Source organism: Hemitrygon akajei, chromosome 3 (assembly GCF_048418815.1).
Source record: "Hemitrygon akajei chromosome 3, sHemAka1.3, whole genome shotgun sequence".
NCBI lineage: Eukaryota > Metazoa > Chordata > Chondrichthyes > Myliobatiformes > Dasyatidae > Hemitrygon > Hemitrygon akajei.
Genome location: NC_133126.1, coordinates 165,223,875 through 165,248,778, shown reverse-complemented (window position 1 = coordinate 165,248,778; position 24,904 = coordinate 165,223,875). Strand labels below are relative to the sequence as shown.

The window sequence follows — 24,904 nt, the reverse complement described above, 5'->3', positions numbered from 1 at the left end:
AAGAAAACAAATATTCATGTAAACAATTGGGAATATCACAGCCCTTCCAAATGTAAAGCTGTTTTGGCAACGTGCAGATATGAGCGACAAAGCAGCAATTCTGTTTTCATTGATGTGCTTATAATTATTAATGAAACATTAAACATTCAAGCATCTGTGTCTGTCCCTTATCAGTGAAAGGCAAAGGAGCACCAGAGAATATTACAATGTTCATTAGCAATACAGGCAGTTGGTAAACATTTCCATACAATATTGGTGTCACCAATGCCCATTCTCATAATTAAACAAGACAGATTTCAAGCCAAACACAATGCTTCAGACAGTAATATATGCATCAGAACCTGGCAAATAATAAAATGATTACAAAACAGAATTGTAATCATACACGTCTTTTGATCAAAATTGACCTGGAATTTCAAGAAGAGTGATATTCATTGCCATAATTATTGAAATATTAGATTTAAAGTTTTTAAGTTCAGTTTTATTTGTTGGTTATACATTGAAGCATACAGTGAAATGTGTGTTTGCGTTAATGACCGACACAGTCCAAAGTGTGCTGGGGACAGCCCAGAAATGTCGCCATGCCTCTGGTGACAATGTATCATGCCTACAAAGTACTAACCCATATGTCTTTGGAATGTGTGCGGAAACCCGAGCACCTGCAGGACACCCACATGGCCATGGGGAGAAGTACAAACTCCTTATGGACAGCGGCAGGAACTGAATCCCAATCTTACACCTGACACTGTAAAGCGTTATGCTTACCACTGTGCTATCACACCACCCACAACACATTATATAACCTGTCCAAATGGCATTGAAATAACTTGGAAGATGGATGGGGAATTGACCTCTCACTTTTTGTGTAAAAAAAAATTCCGGTAATTGAAACTGATGTTGAGTTTGTTTTCATTACGGTCTACAATTTATAAACATGCTTAAACATATTTAGTTCCAAGCTTGTGATGAGGTAGCTGTTCTTATCAAGTGCATTGCAATTAATATTACCATTTTATGGCTGAACAAAAGGAAAACGAGCTAGGGTTCTTATTCTGAATTGTTGACCCACTGAAATACACAAGAGGAGTTACCAATTTTATAGATGAGGAGGAACATACTGTATGCAGAGGAACAGCCTCTCATACCTCTTACATGTTCTGGTTGGATCATGGTTGATCTATACCTAAACTTTGCCTTAGTTATTACTCTCAGCATCACTACCTAACGAAAGTATAACTTCACACTTTTTCTCCATGTTGGGGTGATGCAGAGGACAGTGGCGGTAAATCAGCAGTAAGTTCCAGGAAATACTCTATCCTTCACTTTGAGTTTTCTAACATCATCCATGAAGAAAATACAGGATTTCACATACTATATTAAGATTATGTCCTATTATTCTGGACTTGCATGATAATAGCTATATGATTGAAATCATATTGCAGAAATCCATACAAAAGCCATGAAATTGTGAATGCAGAGCTCACAAAACTAGAAGCACTAGTTCTGAAATTACACTTAACATATTCATTTTGGTATATACCATATTTTGGATGGGACACAGGAAACCCACACAGCTGGCAATTTCTTCCTCAATTTGAAAATAAAATTTTTGTAAAAGATCTTAAAATAAATGCACATGTTGGTGACCACCTATATCTTTATTACTTGGGTTTCAGTTCAAAATTTGATTCTAAACTTATGTTATGGTTCAAAAGCTTTAATAATCAGCCTCATATTGTTTCTGAAAAAGATTATGTTAATCAGAATCAGGTTTAATATTGTCAGCATGCGTCATGAAATTTGTTAACTTTGCAGCAGGAGTACCATGCAATACATGATAAATATAGAAAAAATGAATTACAGTAAGTATATATGAATATAAATAATTAAATTCAGATAAGTAGTGCAAGACAGAAATTTTAAAAATAGTAAGGTAGTGTGCATGTGTTCAATGCCAATTTGAAACTCAGATGGCAGAGGGGAAAAGCTGTTCCTGAATCACTGAGGGTGTGCCTTCAGGTTTCTGTACCTCCCTCATATCCTGGGGAGTGGGGATCCTTGATGATGGAAGCTGCTTTTCTAAGACACTACTCCTTGAAGATGTCTTGGATACTACAGAGTCTAGTACCCATGATGGAGCTGACTAATTTTACAACTCCCTGCAGCTTACTATGATCCTATGCAGCAGCATCCCCTCATATAGACATTAAAATGATAATAAGACTATAAGGCATAGGAGCAGAATTAGTCCATTTAGCACATCGATTCTGCTCCACCATTTGATCATGGCTGATTTATTTTTCCTCTCAACCCCAGTCTCCTGCCTTCTCCCCATAACCTTTAACATGCTTACTAATCAAGAACCCATCAACCTCTGCCTTAAATATACCCAATGAATTGGCTTCCAGTGCCTATAGCAATGAATTCCAGATTTACCACCCCCAGCTAAAGAAATTCCTACTCATCTCTGTTCTAAAGGGACATCCTTCTATTCCGAGGCTGTGCTCTCTTGATCCTAGACTCTCCCACTACTTGAAACATCCTCTCCACATCCATTCTATCTAGGTCTTTTAATATTCGGTAGGTAATGTCAACTTCCAAAGTTCTCACCCTCTAATTCATTCAACTCATGAACTCTAACCTACTCAAAACCTTTCATCATTTTCTATCACCAGTTGTTCTCCCCCTGACTACGAGCCCAGTCCAAGCTCTGAATCAAAATTACATTAGACCTCATTGTGTGTGCCAATCTTTATTCCACCAAAATTATCAATTCTTCCTATGGCCAGTCATCATTGTATACTTCTTTTAGTGCAAATAAATTTTACAATGATTGTAATGAAGACTCTATTGAATCTTCAACATAGGTCCTACAAATCAAGAATGAAAGTGAACTTTTCACTCGTATGATAGAAACACAATACAGGCCCTTCGGCCCACAAAGCTGTACCGAGCATGTCGCTACCTTAGAACTACCTAGGCTTACCCATAGCCCTCTATTTTTCTAAGCTCCATGTACCTATCCAGGAGTCTCTTAAAACAAACCCTATCATTTCCACCTCCACTACCACCACCGGCAGCCCATTCCACACACACACCACTCTCTGCGTAAAAATCTGGATGGTAAATACCTTTAACTCTGGTGTCCAAAAATAGTAATTGGCCCTGCTCTTTCTTTCAGAATATCCAAAATACAGAACCTATGTTGTCATTTTCATACATTCAACTAAGCTGTACCACCATGAAACCAAAATAGTTGTAATTTTAAAGAACAATAAAAATCAATTTCTAGCTTCAGATTCAAATCTGTTCTTGCAAGTCTCTTCAATACACCCACATTTTATTAACCCATCCTTTAGTTTTCATAGAATGAAAAGGTTTGATAGATTTTCTTCATGAATTACTGATAATAGTGCACCCACAATATTGACCAAGTACAGTAACATGGCGGTCAGAGGCAAGAACCTTCCAAAGCCAGAGATGTAGATTTTCATCCCCAAGCAATCAACTAACTAAATCTGTAGGCATTTTTGTTTCTCATACTTTTTTTCTTTTACGTGCTCAACTATCAGCCTTGTGTACTGTAACTGCATTGCTTTTAAATAGTTATTTGTTATTCCTGCATACTTCCAGTTCAAGCTTCTTACTGCTAGAGGGCATTCCTGCTCCTCAAACCTTTCTCACACTGGCAGCACTATAGATAGGGCATTCTTTTAAATTATTATTGCAAGTTCATATAATATTTTATTTTCATAGTATATTCATTCGTTTTTATTTTGCATTTTCATCTACTTCCACTGTTGCTGTCATCATCCCTCATAACAGAATAACATGGATCTACTTAGATTTTCAGTAAATTATCAGTGGAATCCCATACGAAAGGTTAATTAGCAGAATTAAGGCACATGAAATAACCTCTGCCCAGGATAGAGGATATCTGTGAAAACCTTTCTAGAGGCAAAGTGAACTTAGCTGAGGCTTATCTTTGGATGGAGATGAAAGAAGTGTCCAATGTGTTCCTCACCACAAATACTCATAAAGGGCTTTCTCAGTATAATAGGCTTATTTTTGAAGTACCATCTGCACCTGCACTCTGGCAGAAAACTATCGGCCAGATGTTACCTGTTGGACATTATTGTTAACAGTGTGGATGACAAGGAACATCTCCACAATATTATCGGCCCATAATCCTGATTATGGGCTCAGAGAACAACACGTGTGAATTCTTTAAACTAAGCATCACTTACTGTAGTCACACCATTGACGTACAAAGATTACAAAAGTGTGCTGAGAAAATTCAAGCAGTGGTGGATGTCCCAAGGCCAAAGGATGTTTCACTTTTGCAGTCCTTTTTAGGATTTATCAATCACTATAACAGGCTTCTGCCAAAGCAAACTACTGTGATCCACCCCTCGAACTCATTATTAAAGATCGGGAAGAAATGGCAATGGACCATGCAGTGAGGTGGCTTTCTAAAAGGTAAAGGAAATGGTGACGCCAGACACTGTATGTACACATTATGATCCATATCATTCAGTGAAGCTTGCCTGTGACGTTTTGACTTATGGTATAGGTACAATAATGTCACATGTTACGTGATGGAAGTGAGCACACCATAGGCTTTGCATCACATTCCTTCACTGCTGCAGAGAAAAACCATGATAGATTGACAGAGGCCTTGAATCTGGTTTGGGGTGTAAAATGTTTTAACCAGTACTTGCATGGCACAGAGTTTACCCTCATTACTGATCATCAACCACTGGTGTCCATGTTCAATCCACATACAAGCACTCTACAACAGCAGCAGCAGCACAAATGCAGAGATGGGCTCCGTTTCTTGGAGGACACAATTACATGATTAAATTAAAGAGGCCAGCTAATCAAGGAAATACCAATGGATTGTCCCTTTTACCTTCGGAAAAGGAAATATCTAAAAAATTTACAAAAGAGGACTCTCGTCTTAATCTATTCTCCTTAATGCAGATTAAAAGTATCAATCCTTATTATGGTAGAGATGATCCAAAGGGAAACCAGTAAAGACCCCACACTGTCTCAGGTCTACATGAGAACCCAAAATGGATGGAATACACAGCAGAAATTCCAGTTCCCCCATTTTTACCAGCGTCAGGATGAATTTGCCCTTGGCAGAAGTTGTCTTATGCAGGGATTGAGAGTTGTTGTACCATCCAAGCTGACACGCTAGTCATGTAGGTGCGGTCAAAATAAAAGTGTTAGCTCGAGATTTTGCCTGGTGGCCTGTGATAGATCAGCAGATCGAGCACCTTGCCATGCACTGTTCAGGACACTGGGAATGGCTTGCATTGTCCTGGCACAGGATTCATGTGGATCTTGTTGGACTATCCATGGGCACAAATTTCTTGGTAGTAGTAGATACAGCTTCAAAGTGGCCAGAAGTCTTTGCAATATCCTCCACTACAGCCTCACGCACTGCTGATGTGTTGAGAAGCCTCTCAAGGACTGGTGTTCCAGAACACTCAGTCAGTGACAATGGACCACAGTTGTTTCAGAACACTTTCAGTCATTCCTGAAAATGAATGGAATAAGACATATTACATCTGCACCATATCACTAAGCTACAAATGGCTTAATGGTAAGGCTTATCCAGAGTCTAAAGAATGCACTGCAAGCAATATCAGTAGAACACACAACACTAACAATGAATCAGAAGCTTGCCAATTTCATCCTTGCATATTGCAATACAGCACACTCCACAAAATCAAAAATCACTAGCTACACTGTTCCTAAGTTGCCCCTTGTGCTCACACCTGGATTTCCTCAAATCCAATCTCAGGAGTATGCAGGACAAATTGAGGACTATTCAAACAAGGAGTTTCAATATTTCTCTCCTGGACAAGCAGTCCTGGTGAAGGAATATAGAGATGATCAAGAGTAGGTAGTTGAAAAGATTAAGGACAGAACTAGACCACTCTCCTATACAGTGGAGATCGTACCTGATATCGTCTGGGATGACACATCGATCAGTTGAGGACAGCAGTCAATTGTTAGAGAGGAAAGCTGGCCAGAGCTGTCAGAACCACTTCCTGCAGTCTCAGAGTCAACTCCTACAACCACCAGGGAGGAGGCCCCAGAATCTGACATTGTTTCACAGCCACAAGTTTCATCTGCCAAGCAGAGTAACTCCCTTTGTAATGGAAGATGTTATCCCCAAGGAGTAAGAAATCCTCCACAGTGATTAAATCTTTAGGTCTGAATGGAATATTTTAAAATTTACTATGTTGTGGATAGTAGTTTATTATATAGTGTACTGTGTATGTGTGTGTATATGACTAGAGAGCAATACATTACATATTGAGTTGGAGTTTATAACTGAGTGGAGGAGTATAGTTTATTTAATATTTCAGTAATACTGCAACTATATTGTTTATATATTCATTATGGGTCATACATAAGAAGTATGGGAATGGAATACGCCATTATGCCACCACATCACATGTGAGTGTCTCACTAAAGAACATTTAATTACACAGGTATTCCAGACTCCCATGTTTTTCTTTCGATTAGTTTCTGCAGTTATGAAACTTAACACCTAATAACTTTTGATAATCTCATCTGTATCTTTACAGATATGACAGCCTTTTTGTTTCAATTTGTAATATTTCAAGTTGCTTCAGTTTAATTTTCAACTGCCAATTTTTAATATAATGGCTTCCTTGACAACTTTGGTTTGTAATTTCTCTGTTCTCTCTACCTTCCCTTTCTGCAAACGTAACACAACTTTGTCATTCTATTTTCCAGTTCTGATGACCAAAAATATTAACTGTTTTACTCCTCGTTAACATTATTTAACATTACTACTTTCTCCACTTCGCTTTTGTTTCTACTTCGACTATTGGATTCTGAAAGTCTCGGCCCCTAAATTGCCTGATTCTGCCCTGGCCAATTGCACTTCAACCACTTTTTTTTTTAGTGTCAGATCCAGCCTTCCTATTTCACAACTGTGGTAAGCAGAACAAGAAAGAAAGAAGGTACATGGATTGATCAATAAAAAAAATCAATTATGCTTGTATTGCAAAGGAAATAATGAAAGGGATTTAAGCAAGCAGGAAAATAACATGAGGAGGAGAATTATTAATATGGCAAAGGTGTTTATAATGGATGCTGGACAAGATGGCAGAACAAATGAGAACTCCTTGGGGTAAAATGGCTTCATGGTAAGAGGGGGAAAATTACATACTTGGGATAGCCCAACAGATGAGGTGGAATGAAAGATGAAGGAGACAATTAAACCTACAAAGCATGCTTATATAAACCAGCACAAAATTCAAATTTTATTCCATTGCCACTTATCCAGTCCCCATATTACCTACATCTTTTTAACCATAAGGAAATAAAACATCAATGAGCATGACCTCAGAATATGGGGGCACCCACTTGAGATGAGGAATAATTTCTGCTCTCCAGAGGATTAAGTGTCTTGGGAGCACCTTGCCACAAAGCTGTGGAGACTGAGTACTTGTGTCTCCTTATGGATGAAACAATAGGATTTAATCAGGAAGAGAATCAAGCATTATGAGAATGGTCACGAAAATGAATTTGAGGAATGTCAGATCAGCTGGTTCTGAGGATTGAATAGCCTGCTCCTGTTCTTTCTTCGTATGGTCTCAAAAGGGTAAAAAGGAACACAAAACTTTAAGAAACTAGAATGAAAATTGTCAAGTGAGATCTTGAACTGCTTGCCCATTTAATGAGACCACGATGGCCACAGCTCCACTTTCTTGCCTGTATGCAGTAAATAACGATCGCCACTATATAACAAAGAATCATCTCACTCAGCTCTCTCAAATACAGAAACTCTTTGCATCCTTCTCACAACCTTATTCACGAGGCCAGCAAATCTAGCTCAAGTACATTCAATTCCTTCTTCTAAATTAGCAGTATAGTTTGTAAATCTTTGAGGCTTCAGCACGATTCCTATGCACTATTTAGTTTCATAACTTGAGAGAGATCCATTTATCTTGACTATTTCCTGTTAGTTAGCCAGTTCCATATTTATACTAATATATTGTCCCATATATCTTAAGCTCTAACTTTATGCAGTAATATCACATGGCTGCACCTCATTAAATGCCTTCTGCAAATTCAAATACACTGCAACCATTGGCTTATCTATTTGCTTCAGCTATCTTACTAGCTACATCCTCAAAGAATAATACAATTTCTATTTTATAAAACCACATTGATGTTGCTTCATTGTATAATGATTATCTAAATGTCTTGGTTACTACCTACTTAATAATGGAACTACCAGCATTTGGCCAAGATTTCAGGTTAATTTATCTACAATTCCATACCTTTTGCCTCTTTCTTTTCTTGAATAGGGTTTTACATGTAAAACATCTATTTGGCTGGAGTCTTTTCAGAACTTAGGGAACTTTAGAAGATCACAACCACTGCATGCACTATCACAGCAATCACTTCACTTAACAATATTGGATGCAGGCCATCAGGTCCAGAGGACTTCTCAGACTTTATTTCCATTAGTCTGTCTGGTTCTTTTCTCCAGCAATTATTATTGTTTAATTATTCCCCTCTTTCTACCTCTGGATTTTTCATAATGACAAACATAAAACATTTCATCAAATTCTTTGTTATTGCCTTAGTTCTCATAAATACTTCTCCAGTCTCATCCTCAAATGCATCCACTGTGCTGGTTTCTTCCTTCTTTTCTACCTACAGAAGCTCTTAATGCAGTTATAATCCTGTAATCTTCCTTTCATTAGGCAAAGCCTCTGGCTTGTTTTGTCCAAAAGTGAAAATGGACATATTTGCTGCACAAGTATGACTGACTACAAACTGAAATGTAGAAAATGATTTGATACCTTTCCAGAAAAAAGAAGCCTTCTCACATGAATCATTCATTTACAACAACACCATGTCTAGTTAGATTAGAAACAGCCCCTTGAGTGGCTACAGCTACGCCTGATTGCCTGATGAGTTTGCAAGGGGAACACCATGGTAATCTGCCAGCTCTGGGAAACTACAGAATGCATGTGCAGAAGATTAGAAAAAGAATGAGCACTGAATCCTGGAGATTGAAGACTTGTGTATATATACATCAGCTTTTGTACCGCAAGGTACATAAAACAAACATAAACTAAATGACTGAGGATTAATCAGTCCCAAAAATAAGTTATGTAAACAGAGCCATTTTAACAAAGGGAAGAAAGGGAAGGAGACAGATTGATTCATTCTTGAAGCATAATGACTTAAGGAGCCTGAAGTCATTAAATAACTGTCAAGGTGGAGGCCGATGGCTAGTGGTTTTCCGCAGCGACCTGTTCTGGGATTCCTGCCCTTTGTGATTTTTATGAGTAACTTGAAAGAGGAAATGGAAGGGTGGGTTAGTAAGTTTGCAGATGACATGAAGGTCAGTGGTGTTGTGGGCAATGTAGGTTGTCATTGGGCATAGGGCATAGTCAGGATGCTGAGCTGGGTGAAGAAGTGGCAGATGGTGTTCAATCCAGGAAAGTGTGAAATGATACACTTTGGAAGATCGAACGATGAAGTACAAGCTTACTGGCAGGATTGTTAACAGTGTGGAGGAACAGAGGGATCTTGGGGTCCATGTCCACAGATCCCTCAAATTTGACAAGCAAGAAAGCATATGAGGTGTTGGTCTTCATTAGTCGGGGGAACTGAGTTCAAGAGCCACAAGGTAAAGTTGCAGCTCTATAATACTCATGTTGTCTTATTTTAGGAAGGATGTGGAAGCTTTAGACCACCAAGAGGACCACAAACTTGGCATGGTTTGGAGGCTTGCGTGCCTCAATGACCCAGAGAGTTATGTTGGCTGGAGTCAGGGCTTTATGCTTTAGCTCTTGGCAGGGTCACCTATGCCAAACAGATCACAGGTTAGAGGCCAGACTAAGAGTAATCCACTCATCCTCCAGATTCGGGGGGGGGAGGTTCAGCTCAGGGCTAACAACCCCAAATGGTAAAACAGAATTGTACAGAAACAGCAATGAGGAATCCTTATACATCTGAGTGCAATGGTATTCCTGAGCCTCCACCCAGGACTTGCATGACTGACAGTGGTGAAAACTGAGAGGAAGCTACTGACATGATGAAGGAAGCCATGAACACTGCCAGAGATGGATTTTCATTGCTGCTCTACATGCCGGTGGTGTAATGGGCAGTAACTGAGTGGAAGCTTTAGAGAGGGTGCAGGGAAGATTTACCAGGATGCTGCCTGGATTAGAGAACATGTCTTATGAGGAAAAGTTGAGAAAGCTATGATTTTTTCCATTAGGAGCGAAGGAGAATAAGAGTCGACTTGATAGAGATATATAAGATTATAAGAGGCATGGACAGAGTAGATAGCTAGAATCAGGAAATGTTGACCATCCCTTTACATGCACAGATGCCAGTTGATCCACCAAGTTCTTCCAGCAGTTTAGTTTTTGTCAGGGAAAATAATAATTCTTTTAAGAATAAGAATTACAGGTTTCCCCCGCAATCTGAAAGCAGACCGTTCCTATGAAACCATTTGTAAACCGAAATGTCGTAAAGTGAAGAAGCAATTACCATTAATATTTATATGGGAAAATTTTTTGAGCATTCCCAGACCCAAAAAATAGCCTACCAAATCATACCAAATAGCACATAAAACCTAAAACAACACTAACATATAGTAAAAGCAGGAATGATATGATAAATATACACCCTATATAAAGTAGAAATATTGTAGGTACGGTGTAGTTTCATTTATCAAAATCAGAAAGACAGCGAGCCAAAATCGATTTGGAGAAAAAAAATCGGCACGTACATGCATATGTACACACATGCGTACACACGTACACGCAAGCGCAAACAACTGCCCGCACAAGGCTTCACGGTCATTGTAGTCTTTCTCAGGGTAAACACACGTATAAAGTGGGCGTCTTTTTTTTGTAAAAGTGAAAATCCTCTTTGGTTAGCGAAAACAGGTATTAATGTAGGTCTTTTGTAACAGCGAGTTGTCGTAAAGTGAATGTTCGAAAAATGGGGGACACCTGTAATGCAAAAACCTCTTGTCACCTCATTTCACTGAAGTCACCTGGAACAGCAAAAGTTGACAGGAAACCTTTAACACTAGATGACATACAACGTGCCATTGGATAAATTGTGATAACAATAAATTGAGTAATGAAAGACAACTGCTAAGCACTCAGTTCATCCACCTACAAAATATCAGGAGTCAGTTAATCCAAATACAGACCAGCACCAAAGTCACAGTCGACACTAAAGAAATCCATTAATATAACATTTGAGTCTGATACATTATGGACATGGATGAAAAAGAAATGGAGGGTTATGTAGTACGGAAGGGTTAGGTTGATTATGAAGTAGGTTAAAGGTTGGCACATCATGGTTGAAGAGTCCTTATTGTGCTGTATTGTTCTATGTTCAATGTTCTCTTTATTAAGCATTCTGATGATTGCTGGGCTACAATGTTCAAATTTTAAGTTGATCCAATATCACTAGCTTTCCACCCCTGAGCTATATTGTTTATTTTTCAGTATGGCTCCAGCACAGCTCAGGTCTCATCTTGGCAGACAGCCAGCTGAAATCACAGAACCACTTTCACACCCAGTTTAAAGGGCATGCTAAAAACAAAAATGTTGTTAAAAATGTAATCCTCTAAGCTTTAGATAACAAAAGAGCATGTCCTGCATTAAAACACAACTAAATTAACTGAAACTAACTTAGATAAATAATGGAAGTATAATTACTTAACTTTCTCATGTGACAGCTGATATCTTACATTCATTTTCATGGGGATTGGTGTGACTACACCAAGTTACCTTGGCAGAGGCTCAACTGGGAAATTTCCCAAATGAAAGATGTGGATACCCTATTTGAGTTAGATGGGCTGTGGGATAACAATGTACTGAATCAATACGCAGTGAGTTTTAGAATTTCTTTAACTGCATCTCGTCCCGACGCTGCACTCAAAGTAATGACAAAGATTTTTCATGGAAAAAAACAACAGAAAATAACCTGAAAACAGTGCAGTTGAAGTTGAAACTACATTTATGTAGGTTATTTGCTTATTTATTTTTCACAAATCAGTATGACTTTTACAGCATAAAATGGTACTGTACTGTAAACCACAATGTTATGACAACCTTTTAACCTACTCCATGATCAATTTAACTCTTCGCTCCTACCTAGCCCACAATCCTCAATTTTTCTTTTCAGTTATGTGCCTATCCAAGACTTTCTTGAATGTCTCTAAATATTAACCTTTACCATAACCCCCAGCAGTGCATTCCCTGCATTGAGCACTGTCTGTCTAAGAAACCCACCCCTAATATCTCTTTCCTCCATTCACCTTGAAAGGATGTCTTCTGGTATTGGCCCATCCTGGGAAAAAGTCGCTGGCTGTCTCCTTTATCTATGCTTCATATACACCTCTAACAAGTGAGCTCTCATTCTGCTTCTCTCTAAAGAGAAAAGCCCTAGATCATGCAGCCTTTCCTTATAATACGTTCTCTAATCTGGCCAGCATCCTGGTAGATCTCCTATACAGCTTCTCTAAAGCTTCCGCATCTTTCCTATAATGAGGCAATTATAAGTTATTAATTGCATATCCCCCACTCTCCAAAACAGTTATTTAATTATATACCCAGATTTCATTTAAGTTGTATCAAATACATGAATGATAGATACAATTAAGTCAAAGCATACGTTAGAAATTCTACAGCACATTACAGGCCCTTCAGCCCACAATGTTGTGCCAACCATGTAACCTACTCTAGAAGCTGCCTAGAATTTCCCTACTGCATAGCCCTCTATTTGTCTAAGCTCCACGTACCTATCTAAGAGTCTCTTAAAAGACCCTATTGTATCCACCTCTACCACCTTCGCTGGCAGTGCATTCCATGCACTCACCACTCTGTGTGAAAATCTTATCTCTGACATCCTCCTTGTACCTACTTCCAAGCACCTTTATGCCCCCTCGTGCTAGCCATTTCAGCCCTGGGAAAAAAGCCTCTGGCTATCTACACAATCAATGCCTCTCATTACTAGTGTATCAGCAATCTCTTTCAGATTCCAGAGGACATTTGGGAAGTTTCAGTAATAAAATGCTTTATTCAGGAAAAAAATGAACTTTGAGCATTTATGTTTCTGTTAAGACTAATCCCAGCAGTCTCAACTGGTTCCAGCCAGTTCAATATTCAGCAGCTAACTACATACAAGAGCATCAGATCACAAGGTGCGATTGTTAAATTGACAGACACCCAACATTACATAAGCCATACGTAATTCAATTTTGTTATTATGACACAGGCAATTTGGTCCATTAGGTAAATTCTAATTGCCAGCATAGCAACCCATTCTGTATCCAGAAAGGTTTAGGACAGGATTAGTGGGCTGCAAATCTTGTTTCCTGGTCACTCTCTATTCTAAAGGAGAATTATTCCCAAGCAGCAAAAGTCCAACGTTCACTTCTTAGATCTGGGAGAGAATAGTTATCTCTCCAGAATGAGAGAAAATATCTACTTACTTAGGAGCTTGTCAAATTCTCCCAAAAACTTAAAATATAGTCCACTGTTACCCACAAGAATAGTATAGATGTTGTTATCTGGAGCAACACACATAGAGTTGTAACAGGGGCGTATCTACAGAAAATAGCGCCCATGACAAGCACTGAAATTGTGTCCTGTCCAAACATCTGATACCCATCTTTTAGATAACTTTAACATAATATCAGCTCAAAAATACAAGTGAAGCTCATTAATCTTTTAATTAACAAATTATGGCACTACATGAAAATTATAACTGCACCTTCCTTGCTTTCACTGATGCAAATTGGTCTATGATATGATCAGTCAGTTTTTTCAGTTTCTTCTCTTTCTACACTCAGCAGAGCAAGATCACAGAGTCTGCCTTGACCCATGGAGGCTCTCAAATAGGAAAGTATTAGTTTTAACTTGCTGAATGATCTCTCACAGCTGGCGATGGTTAGCATTATCTGAATAGCAATGCGAAGATTGGGGAAGATGCTCTCATCTCCAAACTGAACAGTAAATTAAAGAAGCTCTTGAAAAGTTGACCCGCCTTGATAGCAACATTCTGCAATCCAAAATTTCTTCATATGGCTGCTGTCCATCAACATCAGAGCTGTACAATTCGCCCAAATTTTCACGCTTCTTTAGGTCGTTGCTGTCGAAGCCGTAACACAGTCCCTCAACATTGAGAAGAAACCCAACTTGGTGTCAGTGTCGTGCAAATGAGCAAACCTTTCGTACATTTCTCTGTGAAGACAGTTGAGTGTTCCCTTCATGACTCTTTCCATTTCCTCTTTAGCTGTTAACCCAGCATCTTTCAAGTTCTCATCAGCCATTCGTTTCTTTCATCTCTAATGTCTTTCAACTTCAATATTCCATTCTTGACAGAGACCGACTCCTTCTTTGAGTGACTCACTGACCAACACTTCTCTTTCATCATAAAAGTGATCTCAGAGGGCTTTCAAATCCAGGGCAGCATCGTGGAACTTCATGCTAGGATCCTGCAGCCTCTTTTGAATACGGTCAATGCGAATGAGTACTTTCTTCCAAATTCCGAGCAAAATCAGAAAATTGTAACTCAACATGCGGTTGTACAGCTGCCTTGTGTCACTTCTTGTTTCGCTGCACTTGCATTCATTGTCTATCATGTCCTGGAGAACTTGAATTATCTCCTCAAGGTACTTGTTGATGGGCTTCACTGCTTCTGTCCTTGCACTTCACCTGGTTTCGGACTCCGACTTAACAACCATAGGCACGGCATTTTTCAGTTTTTTCCCCAGTGCTGTGTTGAATGAGAGAAAAACATGTAGAGAGCTTCAATGGTTCCAAAAAATGTAACCATCATTGTATCCTGCTTGGCTGCATGTACACCCACCAAGTTGAGTGAGTGATTGTCGCAATTCACAAACACTGCCAGGTTGTTTTACTCATTTATTCTTTGATGAACACCACTTCTATGTCCAGCCATCACAGCAGCGTTGTCATAGCACTGTGACCGACAATCTTGTAGCTCCATTTTGTCCTTCTCTAGCTGTTTCAAGACGTCTTCAACCAAGCTCTCAGCATCCTTCTGGCTTATCTGGATAAAACCAATCAAGGACTCTCTAATACAGACTGTTTTCCTCTCAAAATCAACTTCCACATACCTCACTACTTCTGACATCTGCTCACGGTATGCCTGATTATGAGTTGAATCAAACATGAGACCATAGTAGTGGCTTTACTAATGCTTCTCAGTAAACTCTGGTGAACAGTGGATGCCACCATGTGGATGAATTCGTTCTGGACACCCGGTGAAAGATAAAATGTAGATCCAGGATGACTTTACAAATGAGTGAGGTGTTTTTTATGACAGGGTCAAAGATAGCCAGTAGTTCCAGTGAGCCAAGGAAATTTCCCACATTGTAGTCATCGCCTAGCTGAACCGACTCCCTGTGTCCTCGCAAAGTCAGGTTCTGAGTCGCAAGGAATTTTATGGAGTGAAGGATTCTCGTCAAGATATCCCGCCACTTCTGCTTTTCCTTCTCAATCTGCGACTGAAATACCGTGTCAATAACCCCTCTGTTTCCAGCTAAATTTCTTTCCACTGTGAAGCATTCCCGATGATTCTTGGCAATTTCATGAACACTAATCCTTTCAGGTAGTTTCCACTGGTTGAATCCACTTTCCTGCCCCAATGAGGATTGATGGTCTGACCGGGAATAGAGAAGACAACAGATACAAAATGCAGACTTTTTAGAAGGGGAATAGACCAGCCATGAGTGAGTCACTTCCTCACCATGACCATTTCCCAATTTCCTTTTGAATCAAGTTTTGTTCATTGAGTGGTTATTTGTTGGTAGGAAAGGCCCCTCGCTGTTAGAAACATTGAAAACCTACAGCACAATACAGGCTCTTCGGCCCACAAGGTTGTGTTCTGGAAATACTTCCAACGCAGCTTTATTATTTCTGTTCTCAAAGCGTCAGGCAGAATTGCTTTTCCAGTATCCTTGTTGAACTTCAGAAGTCCAATGTCATGCTGTTCAATCACTTCTGGTATGACAGTTCGAGGCTCTTTGACACCATCCAGTTCACTAAGTTCAATGCCGTCAGGTTCAATCTTGTCAGGTAAAATCTCATCAATAAACTCAACATCACCACCACCACCATCGTCTTCCCCTCCTGTCATGCCCACATTCTCTGTGGCAGTCTCACTCTTAATTTCGTCATACTCAGATTTATCTGACTTGACTTCCTCCTTGGCTTGTGATGCATTTGTACTTGATCCACCTGTGGATTCTAATGAACTTGTAGCAGGTGCAGGTGACTCCATGGAATGTGTCGAACTGCTTGTTCCGAGCTTTTCAAAGAAGGGCATGAAGAACTTGCTCGACTTCTTGGCTTCCTCCTCCTCCAAGTTTCGTCTCTTCTGTCCTTCAGCTCCACTTTCCTTCTTCTTCGTGAGGAAACGTTTCATGGTCTTCTTACAATGCTCTGAAATAAGGCCATCCTAGTGCTTCTCAACCATGATAATCAAAGACAGATCATACATCTGAAGAAAATTCTTTTTCCACTATCCGAGGATGGCTTGTCTGACTTTAATAGAAACTGCTCAGTGGTGCCCCCCTTCAAGTGGCACCCAGGGCACATGCCATACCTGCCATACCTTAGACACGCCACTGAGTTGGAAGAACTCAGCAGGTCAGGCAGCATCTATGGAGGGAAATGGACAGTCAATGTTTAGGATAATGAACCTTCAAGGTTCATTAGAAACTTTTTCTCGCTGTGCTGAGCAATCATTCACTCTCAGACTCTGGAAATGAACATATTTGATTACATCATACCTTTTTAGTCTGGAAAAAAATTACCCTTTTACATTTGAAGATTAACTCCTGATTGCCCAGTTCAATCTCAGTTGTAAGTTGTCTTAAGACAGGCTGATACCATGTCCCTTTCCAACTGGGCTAAATCATTTTCTTGTCTGGTATCTTCCACCATCTCCCACATCAGTATTAGAGCATGTTTCTTGCCATCCTGATTGCATCAAGTTCAATACCCTTGAAACCCCTTGCATCTTTGATATAGTCTGCATGCATATCCTTGCCTGGCCTTTAATGATTGTTTACTGGTGCAACAAGCAATCTGCTGGAGGAAGTCAGCCAGTTGAACAGCTTCTGCCAATTGTCAATATTTTGTTTCAAAAACATTCAGGAACCAATGCAATCTCACAAGCAATTTTTGCAAACTTTTTGATCTAGAGGGAGCACCAACAATGATCTCAGGAGGCTTGTTTTCATTATTTATATATACTCTAGTTTTTCCCACATATATTGTGATAGAACTGTCCCAGACCAAAACACACCATAAGATACTCCTCAATTTGTCTACATCTCCAATCCATCGAGGTCTATTTGTTTATACAGTGATTAACACACCTTCAAGATTGTTGCTTCAAGATTCTCTTCTGAGCTGTCCATAGTATCAGTTCCTTTTTTTGGAATCAAAGTGTCACAATTAAAGCTCCACTGGGTCCTCTTCCTTAATTTGACCGATCGTTATTAAGCCTCAACCAACACCATTCTATATTCTTCAATGCTCAAAGATATCAAATTAGAGACCAGAGAAGCACAAGATTTAGCTAATATTTTAAATATTATACAAACTATGAAATAAGCATAATGACATACAAGTAAGTTTTTGATAAAATGTGAAATTTTATTAGCAAAATTATTTTACAAAATTCCATCATATTTTTAAAAATACTTCATCTTAATTTCAATACTTTAAAATGCTTGACATACTTAGGACATCAGACAGCATCTGCAGAGAGACAAGGTGGGTTATCATTCAGGTGATGATCTTCCACCAAGTGAAAAGCAAAAACTTGCAGATTCTAGAAACTAAAATAAATCTGACGTAAGGTTACATACTCTACTTTAATGTCAGACCTTCCATGACATACTGCACCCTACTGCTACAGTCACATAAAAACTAGAAGAAGCCACATGATTCTTTGAACTTGCTCTTTCATTCATCAACATCATGGTTGACCAAATGCCTTAGAGCCAATTTTCTGCACCATATCCATATTTTTTGATCTGCTTAATACACAGAAATCTATCATTGAATGAACTCAGTGAGCCTCTAGGGTAGAGAATTCCTGTGATTCATCATCATCTGTATGTAGAAGTTTTCATCTCAATACTAAATAGTCTATTCCTCATTCTGAAACTGTGAACAGTGATTATGGAGTTGTACCTAAATTCATCCTATTGAGTTCTGTAAGATTAAAAATAAATTCAGTATCTTCTGTCATTCCTTTAAACTCTATATATTAGAGTTCAAAGGAATGACAGAAGATAATGAATTTATTCTAATATAAAACCAGAAAATGCTAAAAGTACCCAGCAGGTCAGGTAGCATCTTTGGAAAGAGCATTTTTATTTACGTTCATCTAGAGCAGAGGTTGCAACCTATGGCACACGTGTCCAAAATAGCATGAGCAAAAATATTGTTGGCACACAGCTTTATACCTCACCCATAATAAAATGATTATCTTTACTGCCAAATGAAGCAGTGAAAATTTTTTACAACCCAAGAGCAGTGAGGTGTTTACATAGGCAATGTCTCAAGCCAGCTTGGTGCTGGGTAGACAGTCGTAAAAACATGTGATCTTGGATGAAACATTTTGAAATCCTTGCAGATCTGGTTTGGCTAGTAAATGGTTACACTACAATACAATTAAAGATCATGCTATTTTTCAATTGTCCTTTTAAAAGATTAACCTTTGAACATGTTTTCTAAAATGCTTCATTTATTTCAAACTGTGTGTTAAAATCTATCAATAATAAAACAATAAACACAAATAAGCAACAAAGTCCATCATTACTGTTTACTAATTCATTAATCAATCGTAATCTCTGCTCAAAATTATCATGCCACAAGAGAGATTTCTTTTTAGTTTATCACCACCCCTGCTCAAGTTAATGCAGTCCTAATCTAACAAATCTCTCCTATTATAGCAAACCTGTAACTAATCTAGTGCACCTTCAGTGCAGTTCCTCTTTGACAAGTACAGAAGAACTGCCTATAAACGGAATATTAGTTAAGTTGAAAGTGAACAACTCCCCCCCCCCCCCACCCAAATCATAAAGTGAAATCTTAAGCCATGACAGTTCTTGGGGAATGGTTTGCAAAGTGTAGACCAGGGAAGGCCAGAGTAGGAGGTTACCAGCAAGTGAACTGTCATTAATGTTTGTCAGAAGTGACAGAGGAAAGCTGATCTGCTAATTACAGAAAAAACTATCGGCAGCTTTATGAAAGAAAGTGTGTGCTTTTAAAAGGTTGCTTGGGGTTCCTTACATCTGATCCTACCTGAAGCAGAGTTTGGAGAAGACATTTGATTTTTCTATAGGCAATCCCTGCATTGTGAAGAGATTCAAATACTATACCTAAGAGCAAGGTCAGATCTTCAGAAGTCAAGTCTTTTGTAACTCAAGGATACCCAGTATATGTTTTTCTAATAAAAGAGACTAAACTGCACTCAATATTTCACAAAGACACTTTTAGTTCTCCACTCAACCACTCTTGTAATAATGACCAGCATATCATTTATTTCCCTATTTGCCTGGAAAAGCTGCATTTGGCTTTTAGTGAATAATGCACAAGGTCACATAGATCCCTCAGATAGCAACATTATATATCCTCTCCCTATTTCAAAAATACTCTGCTTTTCCAAACTTTCCATATTATATAGCATATGCTGTTCTTACACACTCAACAGTTTGAAGCCTCTTTATATCCTCCTCCTCCTCCTCTTCCTTCCTAAAAATCTATCTAATATTATATCATCAGCAAACCTGGAGGTTCCATTTGGTGTCCTCAGCTAAATATTTGAAGCAAATTGTGAATAGCTGAGAACTGGACATAAATCCCTATGGTGTGCCACTAGTCAAAGCCTACTTCTCCGTGGATTGTCACCTTGTAGTGGTGGAGAAGCTTGTGTGGTCCTGAGATCCCGAGAGTGATGCTGTGGCTGTAAGGTCGAGAGTGAGGTCCCTGACAAAGAACAATCCAACCAAGATCTCAGCGGTGGAACAGGCGGACAAAGTTACTTCAAACTCAACGGCTGTGAAGGCGGATGAAAGCTGCAACAAATCCATCAGCTCCAATTGTCATGCTTTCCATGCCATTGGAATCAGTTGATTGATTTATGAAGTAACGTGTGCTTCTTGGAGTGCAACATCAAGTACACGTTAAACAAATACATGCATAGGCGTCTTTGCTCTGTGGGCTACATCTTAAATAGATCAACGGAACGAAGACCATCATCCTCGACCTCGAGGGATAGCCACAACGAGTCAAAGCCTACTAACCGAAAAAAGGGTCTCATCGACTGTTTACTCTTTCCCATAGATGCTGCCTGGCCTGCTGAGTCCCTCCAGCATCTGCAGATTTTCTCGTGTTTAAGAAATTGCAGAGTTGACAACGTAGCCTATCGTGGAAACCTGCCTCCTCTCAGTGACTGCGTCTACACATTACACTACCTTGGGAAGGCACCCAATATTATCAAAAATGCCTCTCACCTTGTCATTCTCTCTTCACCCCCTCTTCCATCTGAAAGAAGATACAAAAGCTTGAAAACGTGTGCCATCAGGCCCAAGGACGACTTCTATGCTGTTGCTTTGCTTGAATGGACCACTGAATGATAAAGTCTTGATCGCTCAGTCCCCTTCATCATGGCCCCTGCACCTTAATTGTTTGCCTGTACTGTACTTTTTTCTCTGACTGTAACACTATATTCTGCTTTTTTGTGTCTCCGCCATTTAGTACTACTGCAATGTGTGTTGGCTGTCCACCGTTCCCAACAAAGCCGTTTGTTTGTGCAGCTCATCAAAAGAGCTGTGTGGAGAAAAGCCTCTGCAGGAGGAGTTTTACAGTGAAAAAGCTGTTGCATTGGGACAGTTCCACTCTCTCGGCCTTAAAAATCTTGGTCCAATGGTACGAAAAATTGTCACAAGACTTCCTTGGCTGCAGTGGATAGCCATGACATCTTCTGTGCCTTGAAATGCCCTTTGTTGTCTATAAAGCATTGCAGTGCTGCCTTCTTGGCCATTGAGTCTTGTAGTTGATCTCATCCGTCCAGACGGCTGGAACTGGCTTCGCATGCTGGGGTAGGCATATCCCTATCTCTCCTGGCTACCCTCACTTGGTTTGGCCCCCCTGTCGAAGCGATGTATGGGGGTGTAGCCATTGTCGCAAGTAAAATAGGTACTTGGAGCCACAGGTGAGAGCTGGGTGGCAGGTGCGGACCAAAAGTGGAGAAGCTGCCCCTGGATGGAGCATGATGCCTGCCAGAGGTGCTACAATGGATCTCATGAATGAACTGATCTGTTTGGATGGCATGCATGCAAAACTTTTCACTGCGTCAATAATAAAATAATTCCCAGTCTTTGCTTTCTGTCCAATAACTAATTCTCAATCCAGATCAGTATATGACATTCAACCATATATGCTTCAATCTTGCTCACTAACCATCCATGGAGGGCCTTTATCGAAACCCTTCCAAACATCCAAATACATATATATTGCATATAACACATATAAATTGCATAATAAATATAAATTGCATATATCAGAAAACCTCCAGCAAATCAAACTAGTTTTCCCTTTATAAATAGCTAAATACATGGATAGGAAAGGTTTACAGGGCTGTGGGCCAAAGACAAGCAAATGGACCTGGCTCTTTGGGCAACACAGTCGGCATGGATGATTTGGACCGAAAAGTCTGTTTCCATTCTGTATGACTCATGATTCCTCCTGGACAACTCTATTCTTCTTTTCAGCTATTCTGTTACTACATACTTTATAGTACTGTAGCATCTTCCCCACCACTGACATTAAGTGAAAATGTCAGTAGTTTGCTCTCTCCTTTGATAGGGCAGCATTTAGTACCACTGAATCCCAGGCACATTCACTATCTTTATAGCCAACCTTCAGAATTCCAAGATGTGGATTATCAAGTCTTTTTGACATATCAGGTTTTAGTCTCAATAGCTTATCCAGTGCTTTGACAATATTTATTTATTTCAGTTCCTTGGTTCTCTGGTACTTCGGTTTTTATGGAAGAAAATAAATACTGACAGACACAAAAGGAGTTGTTCAAATATTGCCTTTATTTTGTCACATGTATATCCAATGGTAATTCCTTTACCATTTCCTTATTCTCTATAATAAATTCTCCCCTGTTCAGCGACTCACATTTACTTTCCTTCAAAATTCACGATTCCAGGTCTATTTCTTGCACATTCCTGGTTTTCACTAGTCCACCACTGCCCCCTTTACTATCCTGCCTCGCTCGGCTCCTTGTCATCACTTTATACCTCACGTTTTTGACTAGGGTTATCATCTCCTCCAAAGTCGCCTTATGATGTATGGGTGAGGCATTTTTTTTTACAAGAACACGGAAAATCATTCTCGTAAACGAGTTCCATAACCAGCCCAAGCTCAAATCCACACTAGCCTTCCGACCACTGAGGACATCTTCGAAAAGTGATGCCTCAAGAAGTCGGCGCCCATCATTAAGGACGCTCACCATTCGGGATATACCCTCTTTGCATTGCTACCATGAGGGAGGAGGTACAAGAGGTTGGAGACCCAGAAACCCTCATGAAGAGCGGATTCCGGTCCGCAATCAGATCCATGAACAATACCTGGTCATTCCTCTTGCAGTGTTTTGTAACAGAGTACCGTAGTTCTGCGTCCTGCACTAGCGGGGCATAACGATGCCGAGGGGGCTGCAGCGACGCTTCAGCCCATTGGTCCCTGCCCTGACGGAAGTGTGCTGGCGTTGTGTTTCCGGTGCGCGGCGCGGCGGGGCGGGGCGAGGCGGGCCGGGCCGGGCGCGTTGATGATGTGGGAAGAGGTCGGCGTCGGGCTGCGGGCTGCATTCACGGGTTGAAGTGCGTTATCAGCCTTGTCGTCGAGGAAAGTAAAACCGGTCGAGTTGGTCGGCGGGACGGCGTCTCCCGCCGGCTTTATGTGGAGCCATGATTCGCTGGATACGGCAGCAGCTGGTAGGTTCGGCTTGTGAGGGCTGTCGGTGGGATGAGCCGAGACCGGCTGCAGACGCCTGTGGCGCGGCTGAAACCCTCGGGTGCCGCTTCCGACTGGAGCGTTGCTCCTACTTTCGCCGGGGCTTAAGAGGGCCGGGCTGTAGACTAGAGAGTTGTACAAACTACCACTTGCCATTCAGCGGGTGGAACCGCAATGGCTTCTCACACGGATCGTGTAGTTCCTGGTGGTGGACCTTTGCAACAAGATAGATAATTTCACTCAGACTCTAAGTTTATTACAGGTAACCTGAGATAATTAAACATGGTTATCATTGATCGTTAATGTCAGCTCGGTTACCAACACCTGCTGCTGTTTCCGTCACTGAGGTTCTGCCAGAGTTTATTCGATATTGTTCCGCTGTCATGTACCACTGTATGAGACTGTGGTAATGAAATGCTTTCATTTCACAGTTGCAATACAATATAATTACAGTAACTTGAGTTTAGTTGACAACAGGTGACATAACATATTAAAATGCCAAATCATACTGCCCAGGATTGTGATTCGACATGACAAATGTGCTATTGGCTTCCAAATACAGTTTGCGTATAAGCATTTTTGCATTCGTGATGCTACTCCTCTCTTTGAAGTGTAAATTTCATTATTGTTGGAGAGCAGTCTATTTTGTGGAAGTACAAGTAACAGATAAAGCAACAAAATGACACAAACAGCACCATAGAGAAAGATAGGACTAAGCCTGCCATCCTTCACTCCTGGTACATTGTTCTTCAATAGCTCTAAACCAGGGTTTTCAACCTATTCTTTTATGTCTTCATGAACCCCTACCATTAACTGAGATGTCTGGACGCCAGGTTGGGAACCCCTGCTCGAAACCAAACCCTCTAAATTGGCTTCTTTTAATACCTATTAAATTTTTGATCAATATTTTTCTGAAGTTTGCCATTGTTGACTTTGTGGGATAGTGTGCAAATAGGCCATTATTAGGCCTGACTTGTCCATGCTGCTTCCAACCTAGATCGATTTACTGTCATTTGCCCTATAAACTTCCGTATCTTTCCACTCCATGTACCTGCCCAACTGTCTCTTAAAAGTTGTTATTGTACATGCTCAACCACTTCCTGAGCAGCTGAGTCACATAGAATTCATCCTTTTTGCGTGTATATTAAAAAAAAAGTTGCCCTCTCAAGTTCCTCTTAATGTTTTCCCTCTCACGTTAAACCATTGATCGTGTTGATAATCAGAGGCTTTTACCCAGGGCTGAAATGGTTGCCACAAGAGGACACAGGTTTAAGGTGCTGGGGAGTAGGTACAGAGGAGATGTCAGGGGTAAGTTTTTTACTCTGGTGAATGCGTGGAATGGGCTGCTGGCAAAGGTGGTGGAGGCAGATACGATAGAGTCTTTTAAGAGACTTTTAGACAGGTACATGGAGCTTAATAAAATAGAGGGCTATAGGTAAGCCTAGTAATTTCTAAGGTAGGGATATGTTTGGCACAACTTTGTGGGCCAAAGGGCCTGTATTGTGCTGTAGGTTTTCTATGTTTATATCCCTTTTATTTCTTGATGCACCAACTCTGGGGGGGGGGGGGAACTAAGTGTATTCACCCAACTTATTCCCCTCCTGAATTTATAAACCTCTATAAGATCACCTCTCAACCTCTCAGTCTCCCACACTCTAAGGAATAAAGTTATAGCTTGTCCAACCTCTAGATAACATCACAACTCCTAGCAGCATCTTAAATCTTTTCTGCACTTTCTAATTCCACAAGCCTGTTGTGTAGAAGTGCTTACAGGCATTTTGACTGAACAGCCTTGT

The 24,904-nt window shown here is 40.1% G+C and overlaps 1 protein-coding gene and 1 long non-coding RNA gene across 8 annotated transcripts in view; one reads left to right on the top strand and one right to left on the bottom strand.

Moving 5' to 3' along the window:
- Positions 1-22,848, bottom strand: part of LOC140725595 (uncharacterized) — an 85,675-nt gene extending 62,827 nt beyond the window's left edge. For 5 of the 6 annotated variants that reach the window (XR_012098385.1, XR_012098386.1, XR_012098381.1 and 2 more), the window contains exon 1: positions 22,727-22,848. This is a non-coding gene — a long non-coding RNA (uncharacterized lncRNA). Of the gene's footprint in view, positions 1-5,119; positions 5,277-22,726 lie in introns of those variants that run through there. The other variant, XR_012098384.1, reaches the window with a different exon arrangement.
- A 50-nt stretch (positions 22,849-22,898) lies between these two features.
- The window catches only part of atp11b (ATPase phospholipid transporting 11B), a 152,175-nt gene continuing 150,169 nt past the window's right edge, over positions 22,899-24,904 (top strand). For both annotated transcript variants that reach the window (XM_073041244.1, XM_073041245.1), the window contains exon 1: positions 22,899-23,089. In XM_073041244.1, coding sequence (XP_072897345.1) covers positions 23,063-23,089 — 27 coding nt within the window. In that variant the 5' untranslated portion in view covers positions 22,899-23,062. The remainder of the gene's footprint in view (positions 23,090-24,904) is intronic.